Genomic DNA, 18,325 nt, shown 5'->3' on the forward strand with positions numbered 1-18,325 from the left:
CCTCAGTTACTCTTTATGTAGTTAGGTAGGAGTCACACCATGTTTCTTTCTAGCTGACCGTCCTGTTGCTCCCATTGAAAATTATGCAGCCTATTTAAAATCTAAAACTTAAAATTGTTTTAGCCTACTGTTGTTGCCACTGTCCTGATTTAAATAACCTTTATCAGATTTGATGGTTTTGTTACAGACTTTAAAAAAGTGTTTTGCTTTTCTTTCACAAATGTGGGGATTAAATTGTGTTAAAATGTACAAAACAGTGATGTCATGTTTTGTGACGAGGACCCAGGCACAGAGAGACTTGATGAATTTAAGAATCTTATGATTTAATCAAGAAATTTGCAGACTTGCACAGAGATGGTAAAATTATGATGGATGATAACGGAGAAGAAGACAACAGACGATGAGGACAGGGAGGATGCAGGGACTGACAGAGACAGGGAAGAAGTCTCATCGTGACGAGTAAAGTTTATCTTGCCTGGCTGGGCAGCTCTCTGGGTGCCCAGCACCCCCAAAACTCTGATCCTAGAATCGCCCCTGGCTGACATAATGTACAAATATGGATAAAATTAAATTAATTCAACTAGTTCGTGCAAAGATCTTTTAAGGGGATAAACATTTGTAAATGAGTGCAATTTGTTGCTTCATATACGAAACTTTGTTACAATTTAAAATAACAAAAAAAGAAGCACTGGCAGTGAAAATGGTCATTTAAATTTATTGCGCAATTTATTCAGATTTTTCAGGACAGAAAAAAAGTCACAAACTCATGATACTTGGCGTTACAGTTACAGGAAGCGCGAGGATTTTGGGCTTCAACTCATCAAACTGGTAGTCGCGCGCTCCCTGCCGGCCAATCGACGTAACGCACGAATCGTACACCGGAAACCACGTGTTCCAGCGTTACCATGCTTCTGTGAGCGACCTGGATTACTTCTCTTGGCTGTGTTTACTTGTGAGATTTAAACTACAGGGGACTTTTTTCTGTGAAAACATGTCGGGCAAGTCGGAGCTGAAGATTAATTCTCAGTTCGCGCAGAAATATGAGAAGTATCGACAGAAAGAAGAGCTGCAGAGACGTAAGTGTGTCACTAGCTAAGCAGCGTGTTAGCATCCCAACGTGGGGAAGTATTGCTAGCTTTAAAAGTAGTTGTTTTCTCCAGGGAAATGTGAAAGTCGCTATTATAATCTCTGCGTTCACGCTGTGTTTGTGCAGTGAAGGATCGCTACGGAGACCGAGAAGATGAGAGTGACTCGGGGTCTTCAGAGTCCAGCTCCGATGACAGTGAAGTGGTCAGTTAGCATCTCTAACTTTTCTTTTGCTTCCACTCCTTATCAATGAGGTGCTTGTATACATAACTGTGTGTGTGTGATTTTCTCACCTTCAGGAGCTGGACCCTGGTGTTGAGAGGGATTTTTATAGGACTCTGTCGCTGCTGAAGAAGAAGGACCCAAAGATCTATGAGAGAGATGCTAAGTTCTACTCAGAAGGTGATTGTTGGGTATTGACATTAGCGTTGTTGTGATGGTTAGTAATAATCTTCATGCAGTGAAGTGACTTACCTGTTGCTTTCAGGCGCATCCAGCAGTGATGCAAAACCTTCCACCTCGAAGGAGAAAGCAGTAAAGCCCATGTATCTTAAAGACTATGAAAGAAAAATCATCCTGGAAAGGGAAGGGTGAGTGAAAGTCTGTTTAACTGCATCAAATAGCGTGAGACTACATCAATCAGGGATATACAGGTAGTACCAAATTAGAGCCTGACTAATGTGCTGGTAAGCCGCTATTACTGTCTGATATTGACACATCAATATGGGTATTGATGGATATGGTGTCTGATATGAAAAATATTTTACTTAATGCTGAAAAGGTTGAGGTGTTCTGGTTGGGAAGTGTCACAAAATGACATGGTAGGGATGCAATATACACTCATATACAATCATACACTCACTTAATTAGTTACACCTGCTTTCACCCTTGTTTGCCTTCTGGACTGCCTTAATTCTTTGTAGCATCAATTCAACAACAATCATCAGAGGTTTTGGTTCATACTGACATGACAGCATTAAACATTTGGTTCAGATTGGTTAGCCCCACATCCATGAAGTGAAACACCACATCCCAAACATGCTCCATTGGATTGAGATCCTATGAATGGAAGCCATCTGAGTGCGGCAAATTCATTGTCATGTTGAAGAAACTTTCACATCTTCAGAGTCACTTGAATTACAATCTTCCCTGATTCTGATGCTTCGTTTGAGCTTCAGCAGGTTGTCTTGACTATGGTCCATATGTCTAAGTGCACTGACTTCCTGCCATGTGATTGCGCGATTAGTTGTTGAACAGGTGTGCCTAATGTATTGGCCAGCAAGTGTATTTATAATTAATTACACAGATCTTGTAAGATGCCAAAGAAAGCTAGTCCCTGATTTGCTGCTTAGTGGGTCAGGAAGCATTTGGTGTTTTCCTCCTTCATGTGTTTCCTGTTTAATTCTCTGCCTGTAACACGTCTTGTTCTTGTTTTGCAGCAAATATGAAGATGATGACGACGACAGCGATGATGAGGAGGCTGTCAAGAGAAAAGAGGTAGGCAAAGTTCTTCACTAATATGTCTCCTTAGGAATGAACAAACTGATGCTTTCATTCATCACCTCTGTTTTCCTTCAAAGAGAGCCGCCTCTCCCAGCTACATGCAGGAGCAGAAGGAGCTGAAGGAAAGGTAAGATAAGAGACACCTCGTGCTGTCCTGCTCTCGCACTCAAAGGCTTCTTACTGAAGTCGAAATCTCTCTCTGCAGCTTCCGGAAGTTCATCCAGGACAGCGATGACGATGATGAAGCTGGTGAAGCAGACAGAGCATCCCAGCTGCTGACCAAGAGGATCAAAACACAGGAGGAGAAGGTCAGAAGCTGATACCTGGTGCTCTTCATCTTTAAATTGGCGTCATTTACAGATGATTTTCAGGTCAGGTTAAACTTATCTGTGGATGCTCGTAGGATAAAGAAGAGGCAGATTATGTGGAGTGGCTGAAAGGCCAGGGAGAACTCGAGGGTGCAGAGGAGGTGAAGGACATGGTGAGTGTGTGTAAAAAAGGCTGGAGAGACTTCAGGAAGTTACATTTTGGTTGAGAAAGATGTTTGTGTTTAACTGACTGGTTATAAATGGTTTGTGTTGATATAGAAATATTTAAAAGACTACTGGAATGACCCAGAGCTGGATGAAAAGGAGCGTTTCCTGAGGGATTACGTGCTAAACAAGGGCTACCTAGATGACGATGATGATGATGATGAACGGTATGTGGAGGACCAGTTGGTTTATGTCTTACTCGTGAAGTGAAGAAACACTGCCAGCTTTAACAATGACTTATTGGGCCACATGCAGGATCCCAACCTACGATGAGGTGGTCCAGGATGACGTGGAGGATTCGGAGGAGGAGGGGGAGACTTTCTTAGAGCGCCAGGAGAACTTTGAGAGGAGCTACAACTTCCGCTTTGAAGAGCCCGATTCTCAAGAGGTCAAGACCTACCCCCGAAACATCGCCACCTCTGTGCGCACCAAGGACGACCGCAGGAAACGCAAAAGGGAGGAAATTAAAGAAAGGAAGCAAAAGGTGTGGATCATGTAGGAGAAGGAAGGGGAAAAAAACCCACAGGAATCCAAGTTGATCCTTTATTCGTTTGTCAATATTTGACCCCTTTCCTAAAATTTACTTCAGGAGAAAGAACAGAAGCAGGAGCAGCTGAAGCAGTTGAAGAACCTGAAGAGGAAAGAGATTATGGAGAAGCTGAAGAAGCTCCAGGAGCTGACGGGGAACGAGCAGCTCGCTTTCGATCAAGCCGACCTCGACGGAGACTTCGATCCAAAACAGCACGACCAGCTCATGCAGGTCAGTGTACACACACACACACACACACACACACACACACACACACACACACTTTATTTATATATCCCCAAATATCACAACAATAGCTGTCTGGAGGTTCTTTATATTGTTAGGTAAAGCTAGCAATGCAGTAATACAGACAAAACCCCGACAATCAGATGATCTCATATGAGGAAGCACTTGTTGACAGTGGGGAAGAAAAACTCCCTTTTAACAGGAAGAAATATCTGGCAGAACCAGGCTCAGGGAGGGGCGGGGCCATCTGCTGCCATGTTGTATGTATGAAAACTGAGAGTCTCTGTGGAGTTTACTGTGGCACATGCAGATAGTCCAAGGTGTGGTTCTCTGTAATCCCAGGCTTTTTAGCTTTTATCATGACAACTAGCTAAAAAAAAAAGGTTAGATTTAACCTTTATCCTGTACAAGTACATAAGCTAATCAGCCAAACAAACTTCAGGCTTTACACCAGTGAACAACAACAATTGTTCGTATTTATTTGGTGAGGATGCTGCTTTTTATATGCATAACGTTTTACCACGATGTAATCGTAGAGTGAATAGTATTAGCTGCTAAAGCTAAAAAAAAGGTGCTTCACACTGCAATGATAAAGCATTAGGATAGAACACGTTAATCAACAAAAAAAAAAAAAACATGTAAAATAAACATGCCAGAATTTAGCTTATTTTTTTATAAAGCAAAAGAATTGTAAAAAAATTCTTTTATGTCAGTTTTTAATGTTTGGTGTTGGAGAGGGCAAATTCACCTGTGTTTTAATCGGGATGTAGGGACAGCTGGGAGCATTTGCTCAGTACAACACACTGATCTAGTGCGAGTGTGCAGGGTTAAACCTTCAGAGAGGTACGGACGTGCCAAGGCATGCGGTGACTTGAGAAGAAATTATTAGAATCTGCTGTAAAACTTACCAGGACTTGATGTAAGGAAAACACATTTGCGGCACCATAAATCCTGCTACACAAACACACACTGAGGAGATAAAACCCACATATACTCTGTTGGGAGGAGCCAAACAATCAGTGGCATATGATTGTGGATCACAAAGGAAAGTATGAAAATTTACTGCTACCCACATTTAGAGGACTTCTGGTTTTATATTCCAGTGATAAGTAACAAGATAACAATGAAACAACTTGATGTCATATAACATTTGAAAAAAATCTTTTTTGGGGGAGAAATTTCTGAAATCTTGTTAGGGTTGATCTGAGACTTGAGAGATTAAACAGAAGGATTATAACCCAAAATTTGGACTCATTTATGGAAAATGTATTTTTTTTTTTTTTCAGTCGTAGAGAGAGAAAGGGGGGGAAGAGTGGCGTAAACAAGCTACCTGCTATGATTGTAATATGGATAAAGCTTCACATCCAGAGCAGGAGCAGCAAAGCAACAGCTGTCGGCGTTGACCTTAACGATGGCCGGCCTCCGGCGGTTCACACAGCTGCGTTGCGTTTGGCAGATTTCTCTGCTCCAGCATTTAAACCAGGAGGTCGAAGGAGGAACTGAAAGTCTCGTTTAACTTCACCGGCAGTTTGTGTTTGCAGAAATTCTTTGGCGATGAATACTATGGAGAGGAGGAGGATGAGAAGCCTCAGTTTGAGGACGATGATGAGCTGGAGGGTGAGCTAACTGAGAAGCCAGTTTTAATCAGATTGAAGCTAACATGTGCTAAATACACATTTGTGGGTTGCACTGAGTCATGAGTAGAAAGTTGATGTGATTGTGGCGCTCAGTTTATTTTTTGCATAAATGTCTGAACACAACCTCCTGTGTGTGACAGAGCACTGGAACTGGGACACTTGGACCGGAGAGGAACGCGAGGAGGACTATGGCGAGGAGTATGATGGAGAGGAGTACAGTGCTGCTGAACCCTACTGCGAGGATCAAGACTTTAATGTGAGCTTATGCTCCTTACTGATCAGTTGTCTGATGCTGATTGTCCTGATCAACAGTCTCTCTCACTAAAAGATCTTTGTTTAAACCTGTTTCTGCAGATGGATGCAGACTATGACCCCAGTTGGCAAACAGTTTCCAAGAAGAAGAAGAAAAAGGAGAGGAAGATGATGAAGAAGGAGGATCTGCCTCAAATGGGCAAGAAAAAAAAGAAGTCTCACTTTGCAGAGGTCATCACCAAGAACAAACCTGTGTTTGATCCTCGTAAGTGCCGTTAAAGCTCGCACGTGCTCTCTAACACAGCGTGGATGTTGTCTAATGGAGCGCTGTCGTTTCAGAGGAGAAGAGCTTCGAGCAGTACTTGGACGAGTACTACAAGCTGGACTACGAGGACATCATCGATGACCTCCCGTGCAGGTTTCGCTACAGGCAGGTGGTGCCCAATGACTTTGGCCTGACCACAGATGAGGTGAGAGAGGTTGCACTTGCAGGCTTTTCATTTTTGCGCAGTGGCAGGTTAATGATGATTACCACATTAAGCTGAAGTCAGCTCACTTAGCTGTGTCCTCAGTGTTTCAGTCTTCTTGTAGCCTCCATATTGGCTCTTAATGATGTCATGGATGTGTTGCAGTAGCCATGTAGTGATAATCTCATTTGCTCTCATTATTTGATCTGGCCATGCATGAGTCCGGGCACATGACACCCAACTCTGTTCTGTTCCCACATGCACCAGCATATAGAAGAGTTCAAAGCTGCAGAGCATGTGCGGGAGACGGTGTTTAGGCTGTAGGTGAATTGTTCTGCGGTGATGAGCCTTGGCTAGATTGATCTGGTATTGCTTCCTTCTGGGGAGAGCTCTGACCAGGGAATGATCTCAGCTTAATCTTCTCTCTGAGCAGACCACACAGGGATTTGATGAAGTGGCAGCAAATGCAAAATTATCCAAAAATTGATTTGAACTAATGAGGCTGCTTCCTCTCCGCAGATTATAAAGGCTAATGACAAGGAGCTGAACCGCTGGTGCTCTCTGAGGAAGACGTGCATGTTCAGGTACGCTGGTTCTGTCTTCTTTTAAGCGTTTCGTCCCTTTATCTGATGTCTTTTGTTCAACTTTTCTTCTTTGTTTTGACAGGTCTGAAAAGGAAGAGCTGAGCGATCTGAAGAACTATAAAATCAAGGCTCAGAATGACAGGAAGAAGAGAGAAATCCTTAACTCTGTGTATCTGGAGTGAGTAACATATTGATCTACTGTATTAATGAATGTGTTCCAATCATTTTATCAATATGTGACCATGTTAATTTACCCTACAGAGGCGATGAAGATGTGATTGAGGCCAAGACAAAGGTGGGCAAGAAGCGAAGAGATCGTCTGAAGAACGCTGAGAAGCAAAACACAGAAGCAGAGGATGGTAGTGCAGTACCCCCTGTGGACTCTACAGAACAGACTCTTGTTCAGGCTCTTCAGGAGGCCGGGGATGCCATTGAGGATGAGGAGGAGATTCTGATTCCCAAGAAGAAGAAACATGAAGGAGAACCCCAGATTACAGAGGAGGCGGTGTCAGCAGCTAAACCAGAAGAAGTGAAAAGTGGGACTGCGAGACCGAAATGGTCTAAGAAGAAGCACAAGCATTCAGGTGGTCGTATCCTCTCAGGAAGAATCGGGGTGAAGATAGGCGGCCGGGAGTTCAGTAGGCAGAGACTGAAGGCCTATGGCCTGAACCCCAAGAGACTGTACTTCAGACAACTCGGCAGACAAAAACGAAAAGCTCAGGAGAAGAAGGAGAAGCAGAAAAAAGAGTGACAGCTCTGCCACTGTTTCAGATACAATCCTTCATAATCATGGTGTGAAATACAGCACGGAGAAAAATGGCAAATTTTCCAAATGTTTCACTTCTTCACATTGACCCTTTTGACTGTATAATGTAAATAAAATGTGTATTAAATGGTAGCTATGAAAACCTGAAGATCCAGTTCTGTTGTGTAATCTTGCATTGGTTGGAGTCATTTGTGCCCGCTTATGTTTAGGTGTGGGTGGTTTTTGTATGTCAGGCATTTATGACTCAGATCTGGCAGCAGCTCATTGACGTACTGGACCCCTGAGAACCTGCATGACTTGCTAATTTCTGAAACCCCAATGGCATTGTGGTTTGTTTTAAATGTCATCCACGGGGGCTCTTAGAAGTGCATCATAGCTCTGTGCTCAAAACAGCCTGCTGGTCGGCCTGTCTTATAATTGCAAAATCAATTTGCTGTATTGAGTGGGTTGTATCTTTTGTTTTGGCCAGTTTCAAAAGCGAGTGGTTGGGGAAAAAAACATTTCCAACTATAGTTGGAAAAATAACAAGGGGGAACAGGGTTGAAAGTGTATCAATACACAAAACTTGTACCTTATTCAATTCCTCATGCAAAGCTGTTTTAAGAGGTCGACATCTGCAATGTTAAATGATTAACCAGCGTGTTAAAATCACTTAAAGTGGGAAATTTAAAGTAAAATTACAACAGGAATTTCTGTAAAGTCAAGTAGTCCTCACATGTTTTGTCATTTGACTGGTGTACATTAGGGGGCGGTATGAGCTTAAGGCCGGTCTGAAAGTCAGGCTACTACCAACGAAGAAGAAAAGAAGCGGCGCGCTCAGCGGATGAATTTGAATCCTGGAGGAGTGCTAGTCGGTATGTTTGCTGTTCTAATTTGACCTCAAAACATGCTTCTTCTTTCCATAGCCCTGTTGTTACTTGATTGACATACCCTGGAGGATATTGTTGGGCACTCGTACTGTGTTTGTTAGCATTTTTAGAGCATGCTAGCTTGATACGCAACTACCGTTCAAAGGAAGCTTTGATTCGTAAACGTAAACAAGTCTTTATGGGCCTTAAAATTTCACCTATAGCGCTTAAAATGGAAAGTAATGTTTTCTCAACTTTTTAACGTACAGTTTGTAACAGGAACGTATGTCCAAGAGCGAAAATAATCTCCTCCCCTTGTTAAACGGAATTATCAAGATACTCAAACTTTACTTTGTGTTATTACACAGTCAGACTAACTCATCTGGGTGTTTCTCACAGTTGCATGTTTACCCCTGAAGCTTAATGAGTCTTCATAAACTCTTTCACAGCATTAGCCGACATGTTTTCACTTTAATGTAGTATCTTCTTTGCTTTCTAGCTGCCCACTATGGCTCAAGGTCATAAATTTCAAGACTTGGAGGAGACTGGGGAGGCTTTGGTGGGATTCATCAACAGCAGTCAGCCTGACAAACTGAAAGGACTGAAAGATGAGCATCAGGCTCTTTTTGATCAACACACAGAAACAGCGAAGATTGTCACACAGATTTTAAAAGGTAAGCAAACAGCCCGTTTGTTCCTTTTACACCATCGTGTGCATTTTCATGGGCACATGAATCCAAAGGGAAGGCTGTGAAATTTTGTGGCACTCGTGTAAACTGTCTGTGTCAGAAAAACTTCATTGTATTCCCTCTGTGTGTCGCTGTCCTCCATCCTCAGATTTGGCTCAGATTGAAGAGAATGCAGGTCAGAGGCTGTTGGACATGGAACAGGAGAAGATGCGAAGGGAGAAGGAGCTGGAGAGCTTGGAGGAGCAGCTGAGGCAGTGCACAGCGAAGAGCCAGATCACTGACTCAGAATTACAGTATCCTTTTTTATAGGTGTGTTTGTCGTGAAGAAAAACGGCTATAAAACAAGTCCATTTTATCCTGAACCCTCCTCCAGGTTTCTTCAAAAAGAGTTGGAAAGTCTGAGAAACGCTGAAAATGAGCTTGAGATTCTTCAGAGTGAAGTCGAAGAAGACACCACCGAGGTCATCCCTTCAGCAGTGTGAGTGTGGTACGGTTAGTTAAAAAAGGGTTTCATCTCAAATAAGATTTAGACAAGTCTAAGAATATATGTGTGTACAGTTGTGCATCAACAGTAAAAGTGCAGATGCTCTCAACTTTACATGTTACAACAACATTCAGTGTGAACAGTGAAGACAATCTGGATATTTTTTAATTCTGGGATTTTTCTTTAAATTCTTTCAACTTTTTTATCAGGATGGATGTGAGATGGTTCTTAAGTCATGTTTAAGTTATTGAATTCTCAGAAATGGTTCTCATGGTCTGGAAAGTTCACTTTTTAATGTGTGTTTGACTTGCACAGATGGATGGTAGTGGTGGTTCAGTTATGCAGTCATTCCAAAAAAAGTCACATTAATGCATAAGCAAGCATGAGATTAGAACTGTGAGCATGTGTTTCTTTGACCTTAGTTGCTGAGGTAGCTAAGTAAATCATTGTTTTTCACGAGCAGAGATCACCCCAAACAGCAAAAACATGATCATAAAATTCATCTTGCCTGACACACCAGCTTTATGTCACAATCTCACTGTGCTGTGCATGCCTAACAGGCTGCACATAGAGCAAAGTGTGAACATCAGGGGTTTTTTTTGTTTTGTTGTTGCATTCTAGCATCAGCATTGCCCTATAAATATCACAGAGAGGAAAAAAAGCAGCAGGCATGCCTGTAGTTGCCAGAGATGTGCACAGACCTCTGCAAAAATAATTTCTGTTTACCTTTTTATTTAGCATTACAATATTCAACCATTAAAGGTGATTTAAAAAAAATCACTTTACTGTCAAATATTTAATGCAATGAAGACACATCTTGACAGTCAGGATTAACAAATAATCAGTTATGACAATAATCAAAGTTTTGATAAAGTTAAATGGAAGAGGAAGTGAGTTTGTTGCCTGTGGGTGTTTGTGGAAATCTTTCCTCTGAATTTGCTGCAAACCTGCACTTCCAGTTGGCTGTTTTTGTAACTGCTATGCTTCTCCAAACGGTTGCCTTTTAATGTTGCCCGGGCTTTTGACAGCTCTGGAGTAAACAGCATTTCTTATTATGCATACTGGATATGAATGATCAAAGTTTGAATATGCTTATATCAGCTATTGAATTAAGGCTTTACAAAGAACATTTTAATAAATAATAAATTAAAATAGTCAGGGAGTATGACAAATAAGAGGGCTCATCTCATGCACCACCTGGTATAATGTTGGCTGAGCAAACTTGCATTAAATCAACACTGGTTACACTTAGCTTGGCAAAGCTACCTCCTATTTCAGAGCAATCTAATGGCTGAGTCACACAACAGCAGTGTTCTTACGTCTATGTCGGTGACTTCCTATTGATTTTTTTTTCGCATTCTGCAACTTGTGGTGACTGAGTTGCGATTGCACGGTTCACCTGATAGGGGGCAACCTTTCTCCAAACAGTTGCACTCTGACTTGGACTGACCGCAGTCACTCAGAGAGATTGTTGAAGGTTTGCAGATAACTATCTGATTTCTAAATACAGATTGCTCACTGCAATAATTAAATATCAATTTTTGTTAAATGTGAATTTGTCTATGTAGACAGCAACAGTGATTTTTGAAGTTGTATTACAATTAATTGGTGTATTATCAGAAATAGATTGCATGTAATTGCCAGCTTGACCCCATTCAGTATCAGACTGATTGCAGACTGATGCTGTCTAATGGCAGGTTTGAGTGTCAGTGTTGGTATGTTTGATAATATCATCTTTCAGCAAAAAATAACTGAAGGGAGAGAACTTCAGTTTTATCGCATTGGATAAAACTGACAAAGTTGAACTTTGAGCACATCATTTGCAGTTGAAAAAGGTGCTAAATCACAATGTAAGGTACTGCAATAATCAGCAGATCCAGAATGTTAAAAATCTCAATATTATTGTATCTGATTATTCCCACCTCGAGTATTTCACTTTTTATATGCTTTTTAAACAATGTTGTGAGTTTGAATAATTACCACTATGACCAGATCTTGATGGGTTTTTTTTTGTTTTGTTTTTTTAATCAATTGTTTTTTGTTTTTTTTTATGGTATCGGTACTTCCTTTTGTTTTTATATTCTAACCCTTTTATGGTACTTCCTGTTAAAATAGAAAAGGCAACATGTCTGTCTACATGTCTATCATATCTGTAAAGAGCTTTAAACGCTGCACTGTGCAGGCATGTAATCAGAGATGATCTGAAGCACTGTTTGTGAATTCTGTTTATTCTTGTTTCTTTTCTCTCTTTTTTTTTAAACAGATACGTGGCTCAGGTCTACTACCTAATAACCAAGATCAAGTGGGAATATGACACCCCGGCGAACATTTTAAAAGGAGGTACAGTCATGTTTTCTCATTTTTAGTGTACCATCTTCTCTCTACTTGAAGTTTGGTGTTGATGTGGCTTCAGACCATCAGCTTCTTTCCTTACATTGCAGTGCACTATGGTGCAGACCTGGCAACCCCCATCAACATCGACACCACCTCGCGCTCTCGCATTGATGTAAGCGACCAGCTTTGGGGCTTCGTCAGCACCGAGTGGTAGCCGAAGGACGGATGTGAAGTAGTCAGAGGTGTTGAGTGTGTTATTTTTGTTTGTCTGTGGAAGTGCGTGTTCTGTTCTCGTGTTTTTAAAAATTAAAATTGTCACACCCTTGGATTTGTGCCTTTTTTGTTTAGTGCCTAAAATGTTGGTCGGGGTGCCCTCAGTCTAATGTGTTTCAGTAATGAGGATGGGATGAGACTGAGTGGTTTGACGGTCACTAGATGTCGCTGTAGAGTGTCATCTACAGCTTTTCTAAATGTCTTTAGAGATGGCATTTTGCTTTACTGAGTTGTATAGTTTAAAGATTAAAGGAAAAGGCTGTTGACAGATTTAAAAAAAGATTTAGAGGTTAAATCAGTAAATAAAGGTTTTCATTTTTTCCCCTTCATTAACGTCACCATATCAAGGTAGTCTAATTAATTTATTATAAACTGGGTGTCTTAGTATTTAATTTAATAGCTTTACTTTTCAGTGTAATTTTATTATCAGAATCTAGTTTGATTTGGCAATCACGCTCATCCTGTAATTTTAGCTCTATTTAGTTTTTATTGATCACCTTAAACATCCAAATAAAAATATCAACTTTAGTTATTTTTTTTGAATTTTCCCCTCTATGTCCAGTCTGCAGTGGCTGTTGTTGGGCCTTTCTTTTTCTTTTTCAAAAGTAAAACATGAACTACGAGGCCATTAAAATCCCCCCAGCATCATTTATATGTGGCTTTGCTGAACTAGCAAGTTGTGCATTTGCAGCAGGAGAAAGATTTTCAAATATAAAGTATCCTGGTTGCCCACGCATGACACTGTGGGTTGTGTTATATACCCTCAGGCCTTGTTCTACAAGAACTAAGTCACCCCTTTCTTTGCAGGATGGTGTTTGGTTTAGAGTGGGCAGGATGACATATACAGACTTAGGGAGACATAAATTCACAGCTACCAGAATGTGGTTTCCTTACGGTAAACAGAGCATTAAGCGCACAGTTCTGTTTTTTTATTTCTGCAACTTCATCGATACCTCTGCCTCAGCACACATCATTCGGTGGTTTTGGCAAGTGGTTTCCATGGAGGTGGGGTTTTGTCACTTAAGCCCGCGTTCCAGTGTAGTATTCTTGAGCTTTCCTTTGATGATGTTTGAGTAGGTATTTGAGCTTTCAGTTCTGCCGAATTATTTAAGCGATGCTTCTGTGTAACTTGGTAAATGCTCCACTTATGGTCGGTTTAGGTATTTTAGTATCAATTAAGTAGCGGCGTGATAATTTAAGACCAGCTTTAGTAAGTAACGGTGTTGTTTCGTCTCAGAGTACCAGAAATGTGTCGAATCAAACACAAAGTGCTACAAGCACATCATTTATTGCGTGACTTCACATTTTTCTCCATGTACAGTAGGTGGTAGAGAGGTGACATTTTTAAACCTGTCTATTGCTGACTTTTTCTTATATCTCGAGTTGGTAATTTTATTGTTTTCCTATTGTATATGTCAGGAAGTGCCAGGTATAAGTAGATATTTTCGTAGCGAGAAACAGGAAGGATGTCGACCTCTTGTGAGACTTGTGAAACTTTAGAAGACACAAAGACCTCGATGTAAAAATCGTTCACATATTTTTATTCAGTGCACTTATAAAACCATCATAACTTAAATGACAATTATACAAAAAAATACTACGCAAGTAGGTTAGAAGTATTTACAAAGTTTACAAAAAACTGTAAATATATATTTTACTCTCATTAATGTACAGTATTAAAATAATTACAGAATTAATTCACCAGGTTGCACACACTCTGATGGGTTGTGATCAGTCGCTACTGTTACTGCTGCATCAGTTAAAGCTGAGGGGGGAAAAAAAGTTTACATCATTTCATCAAACACAACGAGCTCGAGCTTTCTCCAAAGTCCACAGTAAAACATCTCACTGCCACATACTGCTCTGTCAAACCCAGAAGGCGTCTGCAAGCCTCCGCTGTCAGCTTTTATTGCTTTTAGGTATTCATCTTGTGTCGCTACATATGTTAAAAGGACCTCCAAAGCAGCGAACCACCCAGCTCAGCCCCCCCGTATGACGTCCTCTAGGCCGCTGAGCGTATGATGTTGGCAGAGGAAAAGGGGGGGGGGGGGCTCTACTGAGCATTGCCACTGACCAGAAACTCATATGGCAGAAATTACATGGGTTTGGCAGCAGCTTTGCTGGGTGTGGATGTTCCACATTTATGACAACATATCATTATGTGCTACACAGGCTGAGGAGAGATAAGGATGAATCTCGTGCTTTGGCTTTGGTTTCACTCTATCAAAATGCATTTATGTGAAACATCTGCACACACTCTTTGATTTCTCTGTACGTGCAAACACTGCTAAGTGCTCAATCAGAATACTGGCCTTGTTAAGAAGTCAAAGGAAGAAAAAAACTAATGCTGTTTTTGTTGTTGTTTTCCTACATGAAACTTAAAGCTACTATTTAAGGCACTGATGTTTCTGTTAGTCACTGTCACACTTTTATATGAATTGTGAACATAAATGTTTATATTTTTACACTGAATGCTTAACTATAAAGGTATTTCTCCCTGTTTGGACATCGCCACAAACATGTTGCACATTCTTTAGATGAGAACTGAAACAATGTCAGAGTGCACAACACAAAACTTCAACTTCTGTTGCATAGTCGATAATGCGTCTTAGTTCATAAGGGGTAATCGAATCACACACTAGAGGCAAAGTTCTTAGTCCGAGTGCTTGCTGTCAGTGTTAATTCAAGAGTGAGGCACAGTGTCATGTCCTAGATATCCTAGGATAAATGGCTTTAATCGTCGAGGGTGTAAAGTTACCGGAGGAGACTGTCGTGTCCAGGCCCTCCAGCCTGTGTGAAGCTGCATCCGTCTGCGTCTTAGTGGTGCTACAATCCAGGAAGGGCATCCCGATTTTCTTCACCTGCCCGTCTTCTGTCATGAGACAGGGTCGGCAGAGCAGCCTGATGATGGCCCTCCTCATGTCCTTGCTGGTCAGGGTGTAGATGATGGGGTTAAGAAGAGAGTTGATCATAGCGATGCCCAGGAAGTAGTCTGCCTTATGGAGCACCTTGCACTTTCCGGTTGGGCAGGAGAAATCCAGCAGGAGGAGGATGAAGAGAGGCAACCAGCATGCGATGAAGACTCCCAGCACTATGGTGACTGTCTTCAGCAGGGCCATGTACTTCTGGGACTTGCGGTAAAGACCTTTCCGGTGCGGAACCGAAGCGAGGCGTTGAGTGTTGGCCTTGACGATGCGGAAGATGCGGACGTACAGGACCACGATGGACATGAGGATGGCGCTGAAGATGGTGATGCAGAAGAGGATGTAACTCTTGGCGTAGAGTGGCAGGACTGTGGAGCACTGGTCCAGTTTACCCATGCAGTGCCAGCCGAGGACTGGCAGGACACCCAGGAATACAGACAGCACCCAGCTCGCTCCAATCAGAGCGAACATGCGCCCCTGTTTATTGCCCTGGTACGGCTTCATCCTCACCATGGTGACATGGCGCTCGATGGCAATGGCCAGCAGGCTGATGACGGAGGCGGCCAGCATGATGAACACACCACCTTCACGCAGGAAATACATCACAGGTGTCATGTTTAATGTGTGGACACCAGACGTAATGATGTTCACCATGTAGGTGAAGCCTGCGAGCAGGTCAGAGAGAGTCAGATTGCCCAGTAGGTAGTACATAGGAACGTGGAACTTCTTGTTCTTCCATATGGCCAGAAGCACCACAGCGTTTTCTGCAACAATGAGCAGACAGACCAGCAGGAACGCAATGGCCTCGGGTTTGAGTCCATCTTGCTGGTACTTCTCATTGTCGAGCTTGCCCACGTACCTGTAGTGCTCTGTGATGATAGTCTTGTTCTGGTACTCACTAAACATCACAGACATAGTTGCAGAGGTAAGCCTCGGGGTAAAAGATGGGGCTGCAGCAACACAGGCAGCACGTTGTTGCGTTTCCCAGAGATTTTTTTTCTTTGCCTTTTCTGATTTTAGGTTAGATCCACAGATGAGGTGTCATACAGTCCTCCACCTGAGCATTGTTTCTTCTTTCGGAACTTAAATATGCAGGGTGGAAAGCCTTCCTTTGATGCTATCACTTAGGATTTCCTGTGGTATGACAAAGTTTCCTCCAAAAATCAAAATATTCAATGCTTGGGGCGCGCACTAGGAGGCGATGATAGCGAACCTGCATAAAACAAGAGGAAAAAGTAAACGTGAGACGTGAAACAGCGGAGGAAAGGAAACAGGGGATCACTTAAACTCCAATATTCGAAAATGCAACAACAATAATAAAAAGACTACACTCGATTGGAATCACATTAATGACTAATGAGGACAGGAAGTCTCCAGCGGGAAATGACCATTTACTGTAACAACTTCAAAATAGTTGTAATGAATTCATCGGGGGAAATGGTTTAAGCTTGAATGGAAATAACGAGGAAGCTGTAATTGATCATTTTCCTTAATTCGTTGCAGTAGAAGCTATAATTTTCTGCTTTTTAATTTCTTAAATTAATGTTTTCTTTCACCGCTACTACACATAAAAACTTCAAAGTGGCTCCCAGCTCATAGAGAGCCATTTGCCATTCATGCGTAAATATGCATTAACCTTTCCAAACCTACAAGTCCTATAGATAACATAATTAACCCTGTGCTTTTTGTATTTTATTTCATTTACTTTGCCATTTATTTATTTAACAACTAAGTCTAGCCTTAATTGCCATACGTAAAATAAGAGCTGGCCAACACACGATATGAAGTCAAAATGAACTACACTGATGAGTTTTAAAGCGAGTCATACATTTTACGCAGAATAAAAAGAAACAAACTAAAAAAAAAAGTTGGAGAATAAAAACTTTAACGCACCTTAAAAACGTTGAAATATCCAGTAAGAGTTTGAAATGAGCCCTCGGCAGGAGGAGAGGACGCAGGCTCTGCGATCACAGCGCACTACAGCCACACGCGACTGTGCTGTGGGAATAGAGGAGGGCAGGACTGAACTTGCTGCAGTGGGTTGGTCTACGACTCTTTGTTTCAACGAGATTTTTTCTCCCTCTTTTGCCTGACCCCTTCATTTTATATGTATATATGTATATATATGTGTTTGTTTGTTTTTGCCGTTATGATAAATTGCACCTCTAAGACAGATTGTTTCTGTTTTCACGGCAACACAAGAAGAGGAAGAGAGTGGGATTTTTTTTCCACCTTATCAGTTTGTCCCCAGGGTGCAGCTACGCGCTGCTGTAACAGAGCTGCCAAGTGGATTTTTTTTTTAATTTCAAGTGTGTATGGAAGTGTGGCTCCGTCCTGCTCCTCTGGTTTTGTCTGATTTTCTCCTTCACTCGCCCTCTCCTCTCTCAGTTCCCCACAGTTCATAAAAAATAGAGACTCCGAAAGGGAACTCAAAACTCCAAAGTTAATTTGTCAGTGGAAAAAACAGTCATTCTGTGCAGCTGGATCTGTTTAACAGTCCAGAAACCCCAGATTTCAGAAAATAACTCGGCCAGATAGGCCTCGGCTGTAATTATCTTTTAGCTCACACATCAAAACTCAGCTTTTCTTTTTTTGGCCAACATGTCATCTATAAAGCATTACAAAAATCCCTTTCAACCATGTGTTTAGACAGAAACATGTTTCTGCTTTGAGTAATAATTCGTCTCTGATATGGGTTTTCAACACACACACAAAGTTTTTGTCCTTCTCTGTCATTGAACAAGCCCGACTGTTTGTACATAGAGACATTTAAGTGTCTGCCATACATTACTCACTTCCAAAACACAGAGAAAAACCCATAACTTGTAATATCTTCCGTTAAAATTCACACATCTCACACCTTTCATCCAGCCCTCTATCATTCACTCAACTGACTTGAAACTGCAGAAAAGGGAAAAACTTTCTTCTCTGCATGAAATGTATTTTAACAAGCATTTCCTGAAGTGACTGCCAGCTACAGATGACAGAAACCAGCTTACTTATGCTTAATTTTTTCTTCTTAAGCACAAAAACCACCAAACATGCAAGGTTTACAGCTATTTCCTTTAAATCAAAAATAAAACAAGGAACTTGAAATCAAGCGTCTTCTTCAAATAATTGGAAGCTAAATGTCATTTTGATGTTCTGTAGACTGAGCAACCAGCAGCATG

At 41.5% G+C, this 18,325-nt stretch overlaps 3 protein-coding genes and 1 non-coding gene across 4 annotated transcripts; 3 read left to right on the forward strand and 1 right to left on the reverse strand.

The window, feature by feature from the left end:
- The first annotated feature begins 822 nt into the window (after positions 1–822).
- On the forward strand, positions 823–7,744 carry kri1 (KRI1 homolog). Its single transcript, XM_085453474.1, has 18 exons — positions 823–1,076; positions 1,214–1,290; positions 1,386–1,488; positions 1,574–1,676; positions 2,526–2,583; positions 2,667–2,716; positions 2,795–2,897; positions 2,993–3,070; positions 3,177–3,289; positions 3,378–3,606; positions 3,712–3,882; positions 5,439–5,514; positions 5,675–5,790; positions 5,889–6,051; positions 6,126–6,256; positions 6,773–6,837; positions 6,920–7,015; positions 7,099–7,744. Exons 1-18 carry the CDS (start codon positions 992–994, stop codon positions 7,586–7,588), a joined length of 2,307 nt encoding a protein of 768 aa, XP_085309600.1. The 5' UTR covers positions 823–991; the 3' UTR covers positions 7,589–7,744.
- Positions 6,588–6,686, forward strand: LOC146710835 (Z30 small nucleolar RNA). The gene has a single exon (XR_014920315.1). It is a non-coding gene; the product is annotated as a Z30 small nucleolar RNA (small nucleolar RNA).
- A 626-nt stretch (positions 7,745–8,370) lies between the features above and the next one.
- Positions 8,371–12,286, forward strand: spc24 (SPC24 component of NDC80 kinetochore complex). Its single transcript, XM_085453475.1, has 6 exons — positions 8,371–8,457; positions 8,951–9,125; positions 9,289–9,433; positions 9,514–9,618; positions 11,888–11,964; positions 12,066–12,286. The coding sequence occupies exons 2-6, from the start codon at positions 8,960–8,962 to the stop codon at positions 12,170–12,172; spliced, it is 600 nt and encodes a 199-aa protein (XP_085309601.1). The 5' UTR covers positions 8,371–8,457; positions 8,951–8,959; the 3' UTR covers positions 12,173–12,286.
- Positions 12,287–13,755: 1,469 nt separating this feature from the next.
- On the reverse strand, positions 13,756–17,202 carry s1pr5a (sphingosine-1-phosphate receptor 5a). The gene is made up of 2 exons (XM_085453476.1): positions 17,049–17,202; positions 13,756–16,368 (listed from the first exon to the last, which is right to left on the reverse strand). Exon 2 carries the CDS (start codon positions 16,068–16,070, stop codon positions 14,934–14,936), a length of 1,137 nt encoding a protein of 378 aa, XP_085309602.1. The 5' UTR covers positions 16,071–16,368; positions 17,049–17,202; the 3' UTR covers positions 13,756–14,933.
- Between the last annotated feature and the right edge of the window lie 1,123 nt (positions 17,203–18,325).

The sequence above is a fragment of the Copadichromis virginalis genome, linkage group LG4 (genome assembly GCF_057382275.1).
Source record: "Copadichromis virginalis isolate Kocher_CV1m ecotype Utaka linkage group LG4, C_Virginalis_male_GT1.1, whole genome shotgun sequence".
NCBI classification, from domain to species: domain Eukaryota; kingdom Metazoa; phylum Chordata; class Actinopteri; order Cichliformes; family Cichlidae; genus Copadichromis; species Copadichromis virginalis.